The sequence below is a fragment of the Micropterus salmoides genome, unplaced genomic scaffold, assembly GCF_014851395.1.
Source record: "Micropterus salmoides isolate LMB-PRFRI ecotype aquatic unplaced genomic scaffold, ASM1485139v1 Ms_hic_scaffold_18, whole genome shotgun sequence".
Taxonomy (NCBI): domain Eukaryota; kingdom Metazoa; phylum Chordata; class Actinopteri; order Centrarchiformes; family Centrarchidae; genus Micropterus; species Micropterus salmoides.
The window spans coordinates 32,783,523-32,802,805 of NW_024040928.1; the positions used below are offsets into that span (position 1 = coordinate 32,783,523).

The 19,283-nt window shown below is 48.1% G+C and overlaps 1 protein-coding gene across 1 annotated transcript in view; it reads left to right on the top strand.

Annotated features, from left to right (window-relative positions):
* The first annotated feature begins 505 nt into the window (after window positions 1–505).
* LOC119909059 (MAP/microtubule affinity-regulating kinase 3-like) overlaps window positions 506–19,283 on the top strand; it is a 22,703-nt gene continuing 3,925 nt past the window's right edge. Inside the window, exons 1-13 of the mRNA XM_038727106.1 lie at window positions 506–1,018; window positions 5,225–5,410; window positions 5,583–5,636; window positions 5,853–5,901; window positions 7,720–7,785; window positions 7,902–7,972; window positions 10,052–10,108; window positions 10,205–10,339; window positions 12,722–12,823; window positions 12,891–13,010; window positions 18,727–18,823; window positions 18,939–19,051; window positions 19,134–19,254. Coding sequence (XP_038583034.1) covers window positions 968–1,018; window positions 5,225–5,410; window positions 5,583–5,636; window positions 5,853–5,901; window positions 7,720–7,785; window positions 7,902–7,972; window positions 10,052–10,108; window positions 10,205–10,339; window positions 12,722–12,823; window positions 12,891–13,010; window positions 18,727–18,823; window positions 18,939–19,051; window positions 19,134–19,254 — 1,222 coding nt within the window. The 5' untranslated portion in view covers window positions 506–967. The remainder of the gene's footprint in view (window positions 1,019–5,224; window positions 5,411–5,582; window positions 5,637–5,852; window positions 5,902–7,719; window positions 7,786–7,901; window positions 7,973–10,051; window positions 10,109–10,204; window positions 10,340–12,721; window positions 12,824–12,890; window positions 13,011–18,726; window positions 18,824–18,938; window positions 19,052–19,133; window positions 19,255–19,283) is intronic.

Below are 19,283 nucleotides of genomic sequence, written 5' to 3' on the forward strand. Positions count from 1 at the left end.
TGTGATATGAACTATGAGCTCTTACTAGTATGTATTATCAGCTGTAGATCTGTAGTTCATGCTCTGTTGATGCTTTTATGTTGTTCCTCAAATGTAAGTCGCTTTGGATAAAAGCGTCAATGTAAATGTAAGAGGAAACAGGAGGAGGCAACAGACTCAGGTGAGCTTCCTGGGACACTCCGTCCTCACTCTGAGCCCTTTCCCCTTTACAGCCTGGTTGTTACTGCCGGTTACCATGGTAACATCCAATCTCAGAAGTTAGTCCGGGGGTCTCGCTATTCTGGTCTAAACTTAGTCTTTGTTTCTGTGAACCAGTCTAACTTGCATCAGACCAGTCTAGGAGCAGATTGTGGACCAGTCCGACACCACAGACCGGTCCGGTCTGAAACGTGAACCCGGCCCCGGTCTGTCCAGTCACCCTAGCAACAAGAAACGCCGCCGCTCGCCGGACTAACCAATCACGTCTGACGCTGTCCCTGACGTCACATCCCGTCAGCGCGTTGGGGTTGGCTGGTCCTCCATCTTGGCTCCGGTTAGCAGAGCGGCTAACAGCCAGAGAGTCTCCGGAGAGGACGAGGAGACGCTGAACGGACCGAACTGCTGCAGAGCTGACGGGACCGGAGCTGTCTCTCCGAACCGACCCGACCCAGAGACCGTCAGGCGGACCTGGACCCGCTCTGGCCCCAGAAACGCACGCTCCCGGTCCTGCCGGGTTAGCCGGCTAACGTAGCCAGTAAAGAGGAACTGTTGCTCCGGGTCACTTCGGACCTGTGTGGGTCACAAAGTGCCGGGAAAGAAGCCGAGCCGAACCGGGCCAGATAAGCCTCTGGTCCCGTAGACTGGAGCCAGTGATGCCGAGTGGGACCCTGCTGAGATAAACCCTGAATTTAAAGCTAAGTTTAGTTCCGGTGTTCCGGGAGGAGACGGGGCTTTATGACCGAGCCTCCCTCACTCTGACCCGGGTAACATGTCCACCAGGACCCCGCTGCCCACGGTCAACGAGCGGGACGCAGAGAAGGTGAGTCCACCTCACGTTTAACTGTTTTACCTGTTGTTCTGTTACTGTAGAGTGTTTAAAGTTCAACGCGAAGTCACGTGACAAACCAAAACAATGCTGAAGTTTACCGCGAAGTCACGTGACAAACTAAACAATGGTTAAGTTCACCGTGAAGTCACGTGACAAACCAAAACAATGGTTAAGTTCCCCGCGAAGTCACGTGACAAACCAAAACAATGGTTAAGTTCACCGCGAAGTCACGTGACAAACCAAAACAATGGTTAAGTTCACCGCGAAGTCACGTGACAAACTAAACAATGGTTAAGTTCACCGCGAAGTCACGTGACAAACCCAAACTATGCTGAAGTTTACAGCGAAGTCACGAGACAAACTAAACAATGGTTAAGTTCACCGTGAAGTCACGTGACAAACCAAAACAATGCTGAAGTTCACCGTGAAGTCACGTGACAAACTAAACAATGGTTAAGTTCACCGCGAAGTCACGTGACAAACTAAACAATGGTTAAGTTCACCGCGAAGTCACGTGACAAACCCAAACTATGCTGAAGTTCACCACGAAGTCACGTGACAAACCAAAACAATGGTTAAGTTCACCACGAAGTCACGTGAAAAACCAAAACAATGCTGAAGTTCACCGTGAAGTCACGTGACAAACTAAACAATGCTGAAGTTCACCGCGAAGTCACGTGACAAACTAAACAATGCTGAAGTTCACCACGAAGTCACGTGACAAACTAAACAATGGTTAAGTTCACCGCGAAGTCACGAGACAAACTAAACAATGGTTAAGTTCACCGCGAAGTCACGAGACAAACTAAACAATGCTGAAGTTCACAGCGAAGTCACGTGAGAAACTAAACAATGCTGAAGTTCACCGCAAAGTCACGGGACAAACCAAAACAATGGTTAAGTTCACCGCGAAGTCACGTGACAAACTAAACAATGCTGAAGTTCACCGCGAAGTCACGTGACAAACTAAACAATGGTTAAGTTCACCGCGAAGTCACGTGACAAACTAAACAATGGTTAAGTTCACCGCGAAGTCACGTGACAAACTAAACAATGGTTAAGTTCACAGCGAAGTCACGTGAGAAACTAAACAATGCTGAAGTTCACCATGACGTCACGTGACAAACCAAAACAATGCTGAAGTTCACCATGACGTCACGTGACAAACCAAAACAATGCTGAAGTTCACCATGACGTCACGTGACAAACCAAAACAATGCTGAAGTTCACCATGACGTCACGTGACAAACCAAAACAATGCTGAAGTTCACCATGACGTCACGAGACAAACCAAAACAATGCTGAAGTTCACCATGACGTCACGAGACAAACCAAAACAATGCTGAAGTTCACCATGATGTCACGAGACAAACCAAAACAATGCTGAAGTTCACCATGACGTCATGAGACAAACCAAAACAATGCTGAAGTTCACCATGACGTCACGAGACAAACCAAAACAATGCTGAAGTTCACTTCAGTCACGTGACAAACCAAAACAATGCTGAAGTTCACCTTGATGTCACGTGACAAACCAAAACAATGCTGAAGTTCACTTCAGTCACGTGACAAACCAAAACAATGCTGAAGTTCACCATGACGTCATGAGACAAACCAAAACAATGCTGAAGTTCACCATGACGTCATGAGACAAACCAAAACAATGGTGAAGTTCACCATGACGTCATGAGACAAACCAAAACAATGCTGAAGTTCACTTCAGTCACGTGACAAACCAAAACAATGCTGAAGTTCACCTTGACGTCATGAGACAAACCAAAATAATGCTGAAGTTCACCTTGACGTCATGAGACAAACCAAAATAATGCTGAAGTTCACCGTGACGTCATGAGACAAACCAAAACAATGCTGAAGTTCACCATGACGTCACGTGACAAACCAAAACAATGCTGAAGTTCACCATGACGTCATGAGACAAACCAAAACAATGCTGAAGTTCACTTCAGTCACGTGACAAACCAAAACAATGGTTAAGTTCACCACGAAGTCACGTGAAAAACCAAAACAATGCTGAAGTTCACCGTGAAGTCACGTGACAAACTAAACAATGCTGAAGTTCACCGCGAAGTCACGTGACAAACTAAACAATGGTTAAGTTCACCACGAAGTCACGTGACAAACTAAACAATGGTTAAGTTCACCGCGAAGTCACGAGACAAACTAAACAATGGTTAAGTTCACCGCGAAGTCACGTGACAAACTAAACAATGGTTAAGTTCACCGCGAAGTCACGTGACAAACTAAACAATGGTTAAGTTCACAGCGAAGTCACGTGAGAAACTAAACAATGCTGAAGTTCACCATGACGTCACGTGACAAACCAAAACAATGCTGAAGTTCACCATGACGTCACGTGACAAACCAAAACAATGCTGAAGTTCACCATGACGTCACGTGACAAACCAAAACAATGCTGAAGTTCACCATGACGTCACGTGACAAACCAAAACAATGCTGAAGTTCACCATGACGTCACGTGACAAACCAAAACAATGCTGAAGTTCACCATGACGTCACGAGACAAACCAAAACAATGCTGAAGTTCACCATGACGTCACGAGACAAACCAAAACAATGCTGAAGTTCACCATGATGTCACGAGACAAACCAAAACAATGCTGAAGTTCACCATGACGTCACGAGACAAACCAAAACAATGCTGAAGTTCACCATGACGTCACGAGACAAACCAAAACAATGCTGAAGTTCACTTCAGTCACGTGACAAACCAAAACAATGCTGAAGTTCACCTTGATGTCACGTGACAAACCAAAACAATGCTGAAGTTCACTTCAGTCACGTGACAAACCAAAACAATGCTGAAGTTCACCATGACGTCATGAGACAAACCAAAACAATGCTGAAGTTCACCATGACGTCATGAGACAAACCAAAACAATGGTGAAGTTCACCATGACGTCATGAGACAAACCAAAACAATGGTGAAGTTCACCATGACGTCATGAGACAAACCAAATCAATGCTGAAGTTCACTTCAGTCACGTGACAAACCAAAACAATGCTGAAGTTCACCTTGACGTCATGAGACAAACCAAAATAATGCTGAAGTTCACCGTGACGTCATGAGACAAACCAAAACAATGCTGAAGTTCACCATGACGTCACGTGACAAACCAAAACAATGCTGAAGTTCACCATGACGTCATGAGACAAACCAAAACAATGCTGAAGTTCACCATGACGTCATGAGACAAACCAAAACAATGCTGAAGTTCACTTCAGTCACGTGACAAACCAAAACAATGCTGAAGTTCACCTTGACGTCATGAGACAAACCAAAATAATGCTGAAGTTCACCGTGACGTCATGAGACAAACCAAAACAATGCTGAAGTTCACCATGACGTCATGAGACAAACCAAAATAATGCTGAAGTTCACCATGACGTCACGTGACAAACCAAAACAATGCTGAAGTTCACCATGACATAAATATTAAGTTAATTACATTTTAGATAAAACAGAATAACAAAACCCTTTGGTGCAGAACGTCCTCTGGAACAAACCCTGCAGGATCCTGAGGAGGCTCCAGGTCTTTATAGTTTCGGGTGTCTCTGTGTTACTGATGTTAAAACAGCAGCCTGTCTGTGATTGGTCAGGTGTGTGTACCTGTGTGACGGCGGCTGGCCGGCATCACACGCTCCTCCCGCGGGTCACAGCAGGCTTCCCCCGCCGCCTCAACTTCGAAAACTTTCAAGCACATTTTCGTTCCGCCATCACTTCTTGTAAAACTGTCAATATTGGAAATCTACACAGCTGATTTCTCAGCTCAAAACTTCTCAGAAGTGGATTTAGTGATGAAATAACGTGTGAAAACTGTAAAATCTAAAACTTCCTGTTGCTGGCCTCTGTCTGGTGCACAATGATAGTGAATAGTGAATATTCTCTCTGACCAATCAGCAGTCTGTCGTGTTTTCACATCACATTTTAGTTTCCCTCAGCTCGCTTGGAACCTCGACGGAGGTGATAGGAAAAGAAGGACCTGGAAGCAGGTACAGGTGCAACATTTCCACAGTGGAAAACCAAACAAAGGCGAGTGGAGGCGAGCTGTAGCGTGCGGTGGAAAAGGGGCGAATCAGAATCATGGAAGGTAACAGGTTGTTTTACTGTCACCGCTACGTAATAATAACGTCACACCTGTCTGTTTATTTTCCCAGCATTCCTCGGTGGACGATGGGCGTGGTCAGGTATCATCCCGCTCCGTCCGCTCCGCTCGGTGCAAAAACTCTTCGTCCTCCGCAGACGAGACGCCGCACGTCGGAAACTACCGACTGCTGAAAACCATCGGGAAGGGAAACTTCGCTAAAGTCAAGCTGGCCCGACACCTCCGGACAGGACGAGAGGTGAGGCGGGAAGGGGGGTGAGACGGGACGAGGGGTGAGACAGGCGGGACAGATGAGACCACAAAGGAAAGGTTTTTTGTCAGTTCAATAAAGTTTTGAATCCTGAGTTCAGACGTTGCTCCAAAAGGATCATGTGACCTTAAACTGTCAATCATCTTTGTCTTCCTGACAGGTGGCCATCAAAATAATTGATAAGACCCAGCTGAACCCCAGCAGCCTGCAGAAGGTGAGAGACAGTCTGGGTCCTGGTCCTGGTCCTGGTCCTGGTCAGAGCAGTAATGCCTCTGGTTCCAGTCCTGAGATCCAACATCAGACAGACAGCTGCTCTGTGTGTTCCATTGGCCGGTGAATCAGCCAATCAGTTTTCAGTATCTGCCACACAAGCTGCTGCCTCAGTATTGACCTGTCTGTCTACCTGTCTGTCTACCTGTCTGTCTGTCAGCTCTTCAGAGAGGTCAGAATAATGAAGCTCTTAAACCACCCAAACATCGGTGAGTAATGTCACACCCAGATACACCTGTCTGTCTCTCCCCTTACCTGTCTGTCTCTCTCCTGACCTGTCTACCTCTCCCCTCAGTTGTCTCTCCCCTCACCTGTCTATCTCTCCCCTTACCTGTCTGTCTCTCCCCTCACCTTTCTATCTCCCCCCTCACCTGTCTGTCTCTCTCCTCACCTGTCTATCTCTCCCCTTACCTGTCTGTCTCTCCCCTCACCTTTCTATCTCCCCCCTCACCTGTCTGTCTCTCTCCTCACCTGTCTATCTCTCCCCTTACCTGTCTGTCTCTCCCCTCACCTTTCTATCTCTCCCCTCACCTTTCTATCTCTCCCCTCACCTGTCTGTCTCTCTCCTCACCTGTCTGTCTCTCCCCTCACCTTTCTATCTCTCCCCTCACCTGTCTGTCTCTCTCCTCACCTGTCTGTCTCTCTCCTCACCTGTCTATCTCTCCCCTCACCTTTCTATCTCTCCCCTCACCTGTCTGTCTCTCCCCTCACCTTTCTATCTCTCCCCTCACCTGTCTGTCTCTCCTCACCTGTCTATCTCTCCCCTCACCTTTCTATCTCTCTCCTCACCTGTCTGTCTCTCCCCTCACCTGTCTATCTCTCCCCTCACCTGTCTGTCTCTCCCCTCACCTTTCTATCTCTCCCCTCACCTGTCTGTCTCTCTCCTCACCTTTCTATCTCTCCCCTCACCTGTCTGTCTCTCTCCTCACCTGTCTATCTCTCCCCTCACCTTTCTATCTCTCCCCTCACCTGTCTGTCTCTCCCCTCACCTTTCTATCTCTCCCCTCACCTGTCTGTCTCTCTCCTCACCTGTCTATCTCTCCCCTCACCTTTCTATCTCTCTCCTCACCTGTCTGTCTCTCTCCTCACCTGTCTATCTCTCCCCTCACCTTTCTATCTCTCCCCTCACCTGTCTGTCTCTCCCCTCACCTTTCTATCTCTCCCCTCACCTGTCTGTCTCTCTCCTCACCTGTCTATCTCTCCCCTCACCTTTCTATCTCTCTCCTCACCTGTCTATCTCTCCCCTCACCTGTCTGTCTCTCCCCTCACCTGTCTGTCTCTCCCCTCACCTGTCTGTCTCTCTCCTCACCTGTCTATCTCTCTCCTCACCTTTCTATCTCTCTCCTCACCTGTCTGTCTCTCCCCTCACCTGTCTGTCTCTCCCCTCACCTGTCTGTCTCTCTCCTCACCTGTCTATCTCTCCCCTCACCTTTCTATCTCTCTCCTCACCTGTCTGTCTCTCTCCTCACCTGTCTGTCTCTCCCCTCACCTGTCTGTCTCTCCCCTCACCTGTCTGTCTCTCTCCTCACCTGTCTATCTCTCCCCTCACCTGTCTGTCTCTCTCCTCACCTGTCTATCTCTCCCCTCACCTGTCTGTCTCTCTCCTCACCTGTCTATCTCTCCCCTCACCTTTCTATCTCTCTCCTTACCTTTCTATCTCTCTCCTCACCTGTCTGTCTCTCTCCTCACCTGTCTGTCTCTCCCCTCACCTGTCTGTCTCTCCCCTCACCTTTCTATCTCTCCCCTCAGTTGTCTCTCCCCTCACCTGTCTGTCTCTCCCCTCACCTTTCTATCTCTCCCCTCACCTGTCTGTCTCTCCCCTCACCTTTCTATCTCTCCCCTCAGTTGTCTCTCCCCTCACCTGTCTGTCTCTCCCCTCACCTGTCTGTCTCTCCCCTCACCTGTCTATCTCTCCCCTCACCTTTCTATTTCTCCCCTCACCTGTCTGTCTCTCCCCTCACCTGTATGTCTCTCCCCTTACCTGTCTGTCTCTCTCCTCACCCATCTGTCTCCCTGCATGTCCACAGTGAAGCTGTTTGAGGTGATGGAGACGGAGAAGACTCTGTACCTGGTGATGGAGTACGCCAGTGGAGGTAAGTCTCTTTAAACCTGGTCTAACCGGTCTGAGGTCAGACAGGTCTAACAGCTGCTCTGGTGACCTCTGACCTCGCACTGAGTTGCTGGAGGTGACCTTGGTCTCTGTGTGCAGGTGAAGTGTTTGACTACCTCGTAGCTCATGGGAGGATGAAGGAGAAGGAGGCCAGAGCTAAATTTAGACAGGTAAAACACACCCTGTAAACGTAGACGGGTCACACTCACTCTGTAAAGGTAGACGGCTAACGCGCACTCTGTATAGGTAGACGGGTCACGCGCACTCTGTAAAGGTAGACGGGTCACGCGCACTCTGTAAAGGTAGATGGCTAACGCGCACTCTGTAACGCCTGTAACGCGCACTCTGTAAAGGTAGGTGGCTAACGCGCACTCTGTATAGGTAGACGGGTCACGCGCACTCTGTAAAGGTAGATGGCTAACGCGCACTCTGTAACGCCTGTAACGCGCACTCTGTAAAGGTAGATGGCTAACGCGCACTCTGTAACGCCTGTAACGCGCACTCTGTAACGTGCACTCTGTAAAGGTAGACGGCTAACGCGCACTCTGTATAGGTAGACGGGTCACGCGCACTCTGTAAAGGTAGACGGCTAACGCGCACTCTGTATAGGTAGACGGCTAACGCGCACTCTGTAAAGGTAGACGGCTAACGCGCACTCTGTAAAGGTAGATGGCTAACGCGCACTCTGTAACGCCTGTAACGCGCACTCTGTAACGCGCACTCTGTAAAGGTAGATGGCTAACGCGCACTCTGTAACGCCTGTAACGCGCACTCTGTAACGCGCACTCTGTAAAGGTAGATGGCTAACGCGCACTCTGTAACGCCTGTAACGCGCACTCTGTAACGCGCACTCTGTAAAGGTAGATGGCTAACGCGCACTCTGTAACGCGCACTCTGTAAAGGTAGACGGCTAACGCGCACTCTGTATAGGTAGACGGGTCACGCGCACTCTGTAAAGGTAGATGGCTAACGCGCACTCTGTAACGCCTGTAACGCGCACTCTGTAACGCGCACTCTGTATAGGTAGACGGGTCACGCGCACTCTGTAAACGTAGACGGGTCACGCGCACCCTCAATCTGTATAGGTAGACGGGTCACCCTCACTCTGTAAAGGTAGACGGGTCACGCACACTCTGTAAAGGTAGACGGGTCACCCTCACTCTGTAAAGGTAGATGGGTCACGCACACTCTGTAAAGGTAGACGGGTCACGCACACCCTCACTCTGTAAAGGTAGACGGGTCACGCGCACTCTGTAAAGGTAGACGGGTCACGCGCACTCTGTAAACGTAGACGGGTCACGCGCACTCTGTAAACGTAGACGGGTCACTCTCACTCTGTAAAGGTAGACGGGTCACGTGCACTCTCACTCTGTAAAGGTAGACGGGTCACCCTCACTCTGTAAAGGTAGACGGGTCCCCCTCACCCTCACTCTGTAAAGGTAGACGGGTCCCCCTCACTCTGTAAAGGTAGACGGGTCACCCTCGCTCTGTAAAGGTAGATGGGTCACGCACACTCTGTAAAGGTAGACGGGTCACGCGCACTCTGTAAACGTAGACGGGTCACCCTCACTCTGTAAAGGTAGACGGGTCACGTGCACTCTCACTCTGTAAAGGTAGACGGGTCACCCTCACTCTGTAAAGGTAGACGGGTCACGTGCACCCTCACTCTGTAAAGGTAGACGGGTCCCCCTCACTCTGTAAAGGTAGACGGGTCACCCTCGCTCTGTAAAGGTAGATGGGTCACGCACGCTCTGTAAAGGTAGACGGGTCACGCACACTCTGTAAAGGTAGACGGGTCACGCGCACTCTGTAAACGTAGACGGGTCACCCTCACTCTGTAAAGGTAGACGGGTCACGTGCACCCTCACTCTGTAAAGGTAGACGGGTCACCCTCGCTCTGTAAAGGTAGACGGGTCACGTGCACCCTCACTCTGTAAAGGTAGACGGGTCACCCTCGCTCTGTAAAGGTAGACGGGTCACGTGCACCCTCACTCTGTAAAGGTAGACGGCTAACGCGCACTCTGTAAAGGTAGACGGGTCACGCGCACCCTCACTCTGTAAAGGTAGACGGGTCCCCCTCACTCTGTAAAGGTAGACGGGTCACGCGCACCCTCACTCTGTAAAGGTAGACGGGTAACACGCATCCTATAAACGTAGACTGCTAACGCGCACTCTGTAAATGAAGACATTAATTATATTAATAATGGTATTTGATGTTCCTGTCTGAACCGGACTGTCTGTCTGTGCAGATTGTGTCTGCCGTTCAGTACTGCCATCAGAAGAACATAGTTCACCGTGACCTTAAGGTAACACACTGAACTCTACTCTCAAATTTTCCAGCTGACATTAAACACACCATGAAATACATTTACATCTCATTCCTCTGCCCCCCTCCCCCACAGGCAGAGAACCTCCTCCTGGATGCTGACATGAATATTAAAATAGCAGATTTTGGGTTTAGTAATGAGTTCACTGTCGGTGGGAAACTGGACACTTTCTGTGGTTCTCCTCCGTACGCTGCTCCGGAACTCTTCCAGGTACATGGACACCTTCACTCATTCCTGTGTAACCTGAGTCGCCCAGTACCTGTAAATAAACAATGCGTGATGTTGTCCACTGGTTCCTGAGCAGTGGTCTAGTGGTTCCTGTGCAGTGTCCCCTTGTTACTTTTCAGTTGTTCAGTGGGTACTGTGAAGTGGTTACTGTGCAGGGTCCACTTGTTACTTTGCAGTGGTCCAGTGGTTCCTGTGCAGTGGTCCAGTAGTTCGTGTGTACTTTCCAGTGGTTCCTGTGCAGTGTCCATTTGTTACTGTGCAGTGGTCCAGTGGTTACTATGAAGTCGTCCAGTGGTTCCTGTGTAGTGGTCCAGTGGTTACTATGCAGTGGTTCTTGTGCAGTGGCCAGTGGTTACTATGCAGTGGTCCAGTGGTTCCTGTGTACTGGTCCAGTGGTTCCTGTGCAGTATCCACTTGTTAGTGTGCAGTGTTCAGTGGCTACTATGCAGTGGTCTAGTGGTTCATGTGCAGTGTCCATTTATTACTGTGCAGTGTCCAGTGGCTACTATGCAGTGGTCCAGTGGTTCCTGCGCATGTGGTCCAGTGGTTCTTGCGCATGTGGTCCAGTGGTTCCTGCGCATGTGGTCCAGTGGTTCCTGCGCATGTGGTCCAGTGGTTCCTTTGCAGTGTCCAGTTGTTACTATGCAGTGGATCTTGTGCAGTGGCAAGTGGTTACTTTGCAGTGGTTCAGTGGTTCCTGTGTACTGGTCCAGTGGTTCCTGCGCAGTGTCCACTTGTTACTATGCAGTGGTCCAGTGGTTCCTGTGTACTGGTCCAGTGGTTCCTATGCAGTGGTTCTTGTGCAGTGGCCAGTGGTTACTTTGCAGTGGTCCAGTGGCTACTATGTAGTGGTCCAGTGTTTCCTGTGCAGTGTCCATTTATTACTGTGCAGTGTACAGTGGCTACTATATAGTGGTCCAGTGGTTCCTGCGCATGTGGTCCAGTGGTTCCTGTGCAGTGTCCATTTATTACTGTACAGTGTTCAGTGGCTACTATGCAGTGGTCCAGTGGTTCCTGCGCATGTGATCCAGTGGTTCTTGTGCAGTGGTCCATTTGTTACTGTGCAGTGTCCAGTGGCTACTATGCAGTGGTCCAGTGGTTCCTGCGCATGTGGTCCACTTGTTACTATGCAGTGTCCAGTGGCTACTATGCAGTGTCCACTTGTTACTGTGCAGTGTCCACTTGTTACTGTGCAGTGTCCACTTGTTACTATGCAGTGTCCATTTGTTACTGTGCAGTGGTCCAGTGGTTACTATGAAGTCGTCCAGTGGTTCCTGTGTACTGACAGTGGTTACTATGCAGTGGTTCTTGTGCAGTGGCCAGTGGTTACTTTGCAGTGGTCCAGTGATTCCTGTGTACTGGTCCAGTGGTTCCTGTGTAGTGGTCCAGTGGTTCCTGTGTAGTGGTCCAGTGGTTCCTGCGCATGTCGTCCACTTGTTACTGTGCAGTTTTCAGTGGCTACTATGCAGTTGTCCAGTGGCTACTATATAGTGGTCCAGTGGTTCCTGTGCATGTGGTCCAGTGGTTCCTGTGCAGTGTCCATTTATTACTGTGCAGGGTAGAGTGGCTACTATGCAGTGGTCCAGGGGTTCCTGTGCAGTGTCCACTTGTTACTGTGCAGTGTTCAGTGGTTCCTGCGCACGTGGTCCAGTGGTTCCTGCACACGTGGTCCAGTGGTTCCTGTGCAGTGTCCAGTTATTACTGTGCTGTGGTTCTTGTGCAGTGGCCAGTGGATACTTTGCAGTGGTTCAGTGGTTCCTGTGTACTGGTCCGTTGGTTCCTGCGCAGTGTCCACTTGTTACTGTCCAGTATCCAGTGGTTCCTGCTCAGTGATCCAGTGGTTACTATGCAGTGGTCCAGTGGTTCCTGTGCAGTGGCCAGTTGTTACTTTGCAGTGGTTCTTGTGCAGTGGCCAGTTGTTACTTTGCAGTGGTTCTTGTGCAGTGGCCAGTGGATACTTTGCAGTGGTTCAGTGGTTCCTGTGTACTGGTCCATTGGTTCCTGCGCAGTGTCCACTTGTTACTGTCCAGTGTCCATTGGTTCCTGCGCAGTGATCCAGTGGTTACTATGCAGTGGTCCAGTGGTTCCTGTGCAGTTTCCAGTTGTTACTTTGCAGTGGTTCTTGTGCAGTGGCCAGTTGTTACTTTGCAGTGTCCACTTGTTACTTTGCAGTGTCCAGTGGCTACTATGCAGTGGTCCAGTGGTACCTGTGCAGTGTCAGTACTTGGCACATGTGTTCAGCTGCCCAGGTCTTTGTATTCTAGGGTTTAGGTTAAAATTAAAAAATCTATGCAGCCATTTCATTGGGTAGAAGGTGAGTCCTCAGCAGGTAGGTGGGGATATTGATGGGTGTGTTTGTTTCAGGGCAAAAAGTATGACGGTCCAGAGGTGGACGTGTGGAGTCTGGGTGTGATCCTCTACACTCTGGTCAGCGGATCTCTGCCGTTTGATGGGATAAACCTGAAGGTGAGTTGCAGATGGGTCAAAGGAACAAGTTGTCTGTGGTCCTGACTGACTGTGGTTCTGTCTCCAGGAGCTGAGAGAGCGGGTCCTACGTGGTAAATACCGGGTCCCCTTCTACATGTCAACGGACTGTGAGAACCTGCTGAAGCGTTTCCTAGTGCTGAACCCGGGGAAGCGAGGAACTCTGGAGGTCAGAACATATCAATTCAATTCAATTCAATTTTATTTATATAGCGCCAAATCACAACAACAGTTATCTCACAGCGCTTTTCATAAAAGAGCAGGTCTAGACCGTACTCTGTGATGATATTTACAGAAGCCCAACAGTTCCCACCAAGAGCAGCACTAGGAGACAGAGGCAAGGAAAAACCTCCTTTAAGAGGCAGAAACCTCGAGCAGAACCATGACTCAGGGTGGGCAGCCATCTGCCTCCACCGGTTGGGGGTGAAGGAGAGAGAGAGGGAGAGAGAGAGAGAGAGCAGAAGAGGAATAGAGAAAAAGAGAGGGATGTAAGGAGAGAGGGAGGGAGGCATCCTACACAATATCCACACAGAGGTACTGACAGTAAAGGTGATGTTGCTATAGACTAAATGAAAAATGGTACAGATATTTATAATAGTGTTAATGATAACAATCGTAATGTTAATGATTATAATAACAATAAGACTAGCAACAATAGTCGTTGCAGCAGAGGGTGTCGAGCAGGAACACGGGGGCAGCAGGTGACCCGCAACCACAGATCCAGACTCCACAGCTCCAGAGCCAGAAAACCTGCAGGAAGTGATAGGAGGAGAGAGGAGAGAGACGAGAAAGCACAAGACTACCAGAAAGGGGAGAAGTTGTGTTAGTAACATGCAATAATGGGATGAGGTTGCATACAGAGGGAGAGAAAGTAGAGGAGAGAGGAGCTCAGTGCATCATGGGAAATCCCCCGGCAGTCTAGGCCTATAGCAGCATAACTAAGGGATGGTTCAGGACTCACCTGAGCCAGCCCTAACTATAATCTTTATCAAAGAGGAAAGTCTTAAGCCTACTCTTAAATGTGGAGATGGTGTCTGCCTCCTGAACCCAAACTGGAACCTGGTTCCACAGGAGAGGAGCTTGATAGCTGAACGCTCTGGCTCCTAGTCTACTTTTGGAGACTCTAGGAACCACAAGTAACCCTGCATTCTGGGAGCGCAGTGCTCTGGTGGGGTAGTAAGGTACTATGAGCTCTTTAAGATAAGATGGTGCCTGACCATTAAGAGCTTTGTAGGTAAGAAGAATGATTTTAAATTCTATTCTGGATTTTACTGGAAGCCAATGCAAAGAAGCTAAAACAGGAGAAATGTGATCTCTTTTCCTGGTTCCTGTCAGAACACGAGCTGCAGCATTCTGGATCAGCTGAAGAGTCTTAACGGACAAATGCATGGACTAGTTTTTCTGCATCATTTTTAGACAGGATGTTCCTGATTTTCGCAATATTACGTAGGTGAAAAAAGGCGGTCCTTGAAATTTGCTTAATGTGAGACTTAAACGACATGTCCTGATCAAAGATAACTCCAAGATTCCTCACAGTGGTGCTGGAGGCCAGGGCGATGCCATCCAGGGAAACTATATCTTTAGATGATGCGTCACGGAGGTGCTTAGGCCCCAGAACAATAACTTCAGTTTTATCTGAGTTTAACATGAGAAAATTACAGGTCATCCAGGTTTTAACATCCTGAAGGCACATTTGAAGTTTAGCTAACTGATGAGTTTCATCTGGCTTGATCGATAGATATAACTGAGTATCATCTGCATAACAATGAAAGCTTATGGAATGTTTCCTGATAATATTGCCTAAAGGAAGCATATATAAAGTGAAGAGGATTGGTCCAAGGACAGATCCTTGAGGAACTCCATGAGTAACTTTGGTGTGCATGGAGGACTCATCGTTAACATGTACAAACTGAAATCGATCTGATAAATAGGACTTAAACCAGCTTAGAGCGGTTCCTTTAATGCCAATGAAATATTCCAGTCTCTGCAATAGGATCTGATGGTCAATGGTATCAAATGCAGCACTAAGATCTAATAAAACCAGTACAGAGACAAGTCCTTTGTCTGATGCAATAAGGAGGTCATTAGTAATTTTCACCAGTGCTGTCTCTGTGCTATGATGAGCTCTAAATCCTGACTGAAAATCCTCAAATAAACTATTGCTCTGTAGAAAGTCACACAGCTGTTTAGCAACTGCTTTCTCCAGAACCTTAGAGAGAAATGGAAGGTTAGATATAGGTCTATAGTTGGCTAAAACATCCGGATCAAGTTTGGGCTTTTTCAGAAGAGGTTTAATTACAGCTACTTTAAAGTACTGTGGTACATAGCCTGTTGATAGAGATAGATTGATCATATCTAGTATAGAGGTGCTGACTAAGGGTAAAACATCTTTAAGCAGCCTAGTTGGGATGGGGTCTAAGAGGCAGGTTGATGGTTTAGATGAAGAAATTATTGAAGTTAGTTGGTAAAGATTGAGGGAAGCAAAACAGTCTAAACATGTATCTGGTTCTACAGCTGTTTCTAAGGTTCCTGAGTTAAGAGATAAGTCGGTGCCAATTTTGTCTCTAATAGCTAGAATTTTATCATTAAACTACTGAGAGCTATGGGAATACTTGGCTCAATAGAGCTGCGACTCTCTGTCAGCCTGGCTACAGTGCTGAAAAGAAACCTGGGGTTGTTCCTATTTTCCTCTATTAATGACGAGTAGTACGCTGCTCTGGCATTACGGAGGGCCTTCCTATAAGTTTTAAGACTATCTTGCCAGATTAAACGAGAATTTTCCACTTTGGTGGAACGCCAATTCCTCTCAAGTTTCTGTGATATTTGCTTTAATTTGCGAGTTTCAGTATTATACCATGGAGCTAACCGTCTTTGTTTTAGTATTTTCTTTTTTAGAGGGGCTACAGAGTCGAGTGTCATTCGCAGCGAGCCTGCAGCACTATCAACAAGATGATCGATTTGGGAGGGACTGAAATTAGCATAGGAGTCCTCCGTTACTTTGTGACTAGATAATGAATTTAGAGCTGATGGAATCGCATCCTTAAATTTAGCTACAGCACTATCAGACAGACATCTTGTATAGAAATTTTTGCCCAATGGCGTGTAGTTCAGCAATACAAACTCAAAAGTTATCAAACAGTGGTCGGACAAAGAGGGATTCTGTGGGAACACCACTAAATGTTCAATTTCAATACCATACACCAAAACAAGGTCGAGGGTGTGGTTAAAACAGTGAGTCGGTTCATGAAAACTCTGAGAGAAGCCAATGGAATCTAACAGAGAGATAAACGCAGTACTGAAGCTGTCATTCTCAACATCCACATGAATATTAAAATCCCCTACAGTAATAACTTTGTCCGTTTTAAGGACTAAAGTTGACAAAAACTCTGCAAATTCAGGTAACAATTCAGAGTACAGGCCAGGTGCTCGGTACACTATAACGAAGAGAATTGGTTGCAGTGATTTCAAACTTGGGTGCGAAAGACCAAGAACAAGGCTTTCAAATGAGTTATAGTTTGGTTTAGGTTTAGAGTTGATTAGTGGGCTAGAGTGGAAGATAGCTGCAACTCCACCTCCTCTGCCTGTGCCTCGAGGAATGTGAGTATTAATATGACTGGGAGGGGTGGATTCATTTAGGCTAACATATCTCCATCACCCAGCCAGGTTTCACTAAGACCAAATAAATCAATATCATAATCTGATATTAGTTCATTTACTAGTACACCTTTAGAAGAGAGAGATCTGATGTTTAAGAGTCCACATTTAACTCTCCTATTCATTTGCACTATTGCTCTTGTGGTTTTAATTTTATGAGGTTTTTATGCACAGCTCCTCTTTGTTTACCTTTTTAAATAATTTCGATGGTCGGGGGGCAGACACCGTCACTATAGGATTTTCACTAAGTAACTCCTGAAATGGAGGAGCAGAGAAGTGTGTTAGACTGCGACTCTGCCTCCTGGTCTCAACTCTGGGTTGTCATGGATTTGGTCCACTAATAAACTTGGCCAGATTTCTAGAAATGAGAGCTGCTCCTTCCCAAGTGGGATGGATGCCGTCTCTCCGGATCAGACAGGTCTTCCCCAGAAAGTCTGCCAATGATCTACAAAGCCCACATCGTTTGCTGGACACCACCTCGACAACCAGCAGCGGAATGACGACATGCGGCTATACATGTCATCACTGGTCAGATTTGGCAGGGGTCCAGAGAAAACTACGGTGTCCGACATTGTTTTTGCATATGTACACACCGACTCAACATTAATCTTAGTGACCTCCGATTGGCGTAACCGGGAGTCATTACCGCCGACGTGAATAACAATCTTACTGTATTTACGTTTATCCTTAGCCAGCAGTTTCAAATAAGACTCAATGTCGCCCCCTCTGGCCCCAGGGATGCACTTAACTATGGCCGCTGGCTTCGCTAACTTCACGTTTCTCAAAATGGAGCTGCCAATGATCAGAGTTGGTTTCTCAGCGGGTGTGTCACTGAGTGGGGAAAATCTGTTAGACGTGAACAGGTTGATGATGCCCCGTGGACTTTGAATGCTTACGACTATCCTCCTTCGGACAGTCACCCAGCCCCCCCTTCCTGGCTGCACAGGAGATGCCGGAGGACGGCTACCAGAGGCTAACTCAGGCCGTTCCGCACCGACTACCGGGGACTGGCTAGCTACAGTAGCTAAAGACTGATCTACCAAGGTGGAGCCGGACTTCTAAATCACTGAGCCTCGCCTCCATGTCTATAAATAAACTACACTTATTACATGTACCATTACCGCTAAAGGAGGCAGAGGAGTAACTGAACATCTGACACACCGAGCAGGAGAAAGTAGGAGAGAGAGAGGGAGAAGGAGAAGCCATCGCTAGCTGCTAAGCTAAAGTCGCTAACGGCTAAGCTAAAGTACTGTAGCGTCAGCTACCAAAACTTTAGAACAACTATGAGATTGAACAGCAGTCACTAAAAGATGGAAAGAACTGTGAGTGCTTAGGCAAAATTACTGTAAAGAATAAGTGTTTAGCGAACAGTTGCTGCTGTAATCAAACAAATGTAACTGTTATTTAGCGAGAGCAGCACAACACGGTACCAACACACAAGCACCGGAAACAGAAATGAGTCGACACGCTTACCGCAGTATGTCAGAGAGATAAGAATATCAGCTGTTAGTGAGAGAAGAACCTCAGTGTGTTTAAACCCACATGTGTTGGTGTACTGAAGGTCTGAACTAAACCTGGTCCCACATGTGTTGGTGTACTGAAGGTCTGAATTAAACCTGGTCCCACATGTGTTGGTGTACTGAAGGTCTGAATTAAACCTGGTCCCACATGTGTTGGTGTACTGAAGGTCTGAATTAAACCTGGTCCCACATGTGTTGGTGTACTGAAGGTCTGAATTAAACCTGGTCCCACATGTGTTGGTGTACTGAAGGTCTGAACTAAACCTGGTCCCACATGTGTTGGTGTACTGAAGGTTGAATTAAACTGGTCCCACATGTGTTGGTGTACTGAAGGTCTGAACTAAACCTGGTCCCACATGTGTTGGTGTACTGAAGGTCTGAATTAAACCTGGTCCCACATGTGTTGGTGTACTGAAGGTCTGAATTAAACCTGGTCCCACATGTGTTGGTGTACTGAAGGTCTGAATTAAACCTGGTCCCACATGTGTTGGTGTACTGAAGTCTGAATTAAACCTGGTCCCACATGTGTTGGTGTACGAAGGTCTGAATTAAACCTGGTCCCACATGTTTGGGTACTGAAGGTCTGAATTAAACCTGGTCCCACATGTGTTGGTGTACTGAAGGTCTGAACTAAACCTGGTCCCACATGTGTTGGTGTACTGAAGGTCTGAATTAAACCTGGTCCCACATGTGTTGGTGTTTCCTCCGCAGCAAATCATGAAGGACCGCTGGATCAACGCCGGCTCTGATGAGGTTCTGAGACCCTTCATGGAGCCGGTGCTGGACCTCGGAGACCCGCAGAGGATCGGTACGCACTCACCTGTAAATACTTAGAGTACAAGTACTCAGGTTGTATACTCAGCTGTTCAGTTCTACTCCAATCAGGAGAGAGCGCCGCCATGCCGGTCCCTGTTGTGTTTCAGACCTGATGGTGGGGCTGGGCTTCTCCAGAGACCAGATCCACGAGTCGCTCTCCAAGATGAAGTACGATGACATCACAGCCACCTACCTGCTGCTGGGATGCGGCGCCGCTGAGGTCAGAGGGGGTTACCGTGGTAACAGCAGGTGTGACCCGGCGGGCGCCGCCCGGCAGTGATGTCACTGTGTTTGTGTTTCAGGTAGAGGTGAGCGACTCCTCGGCCTCCCTGCTTAAACCCCGCCTGCCCAGCAGCAGCCCGTCTCCTGCTCACCTCCTCAGCCAGCGCGCCTCCTCCAAGCAGAGGAGGTACAGCGCCCAAGGTACGCTCCAGGACCAGGTCTGATCCAGA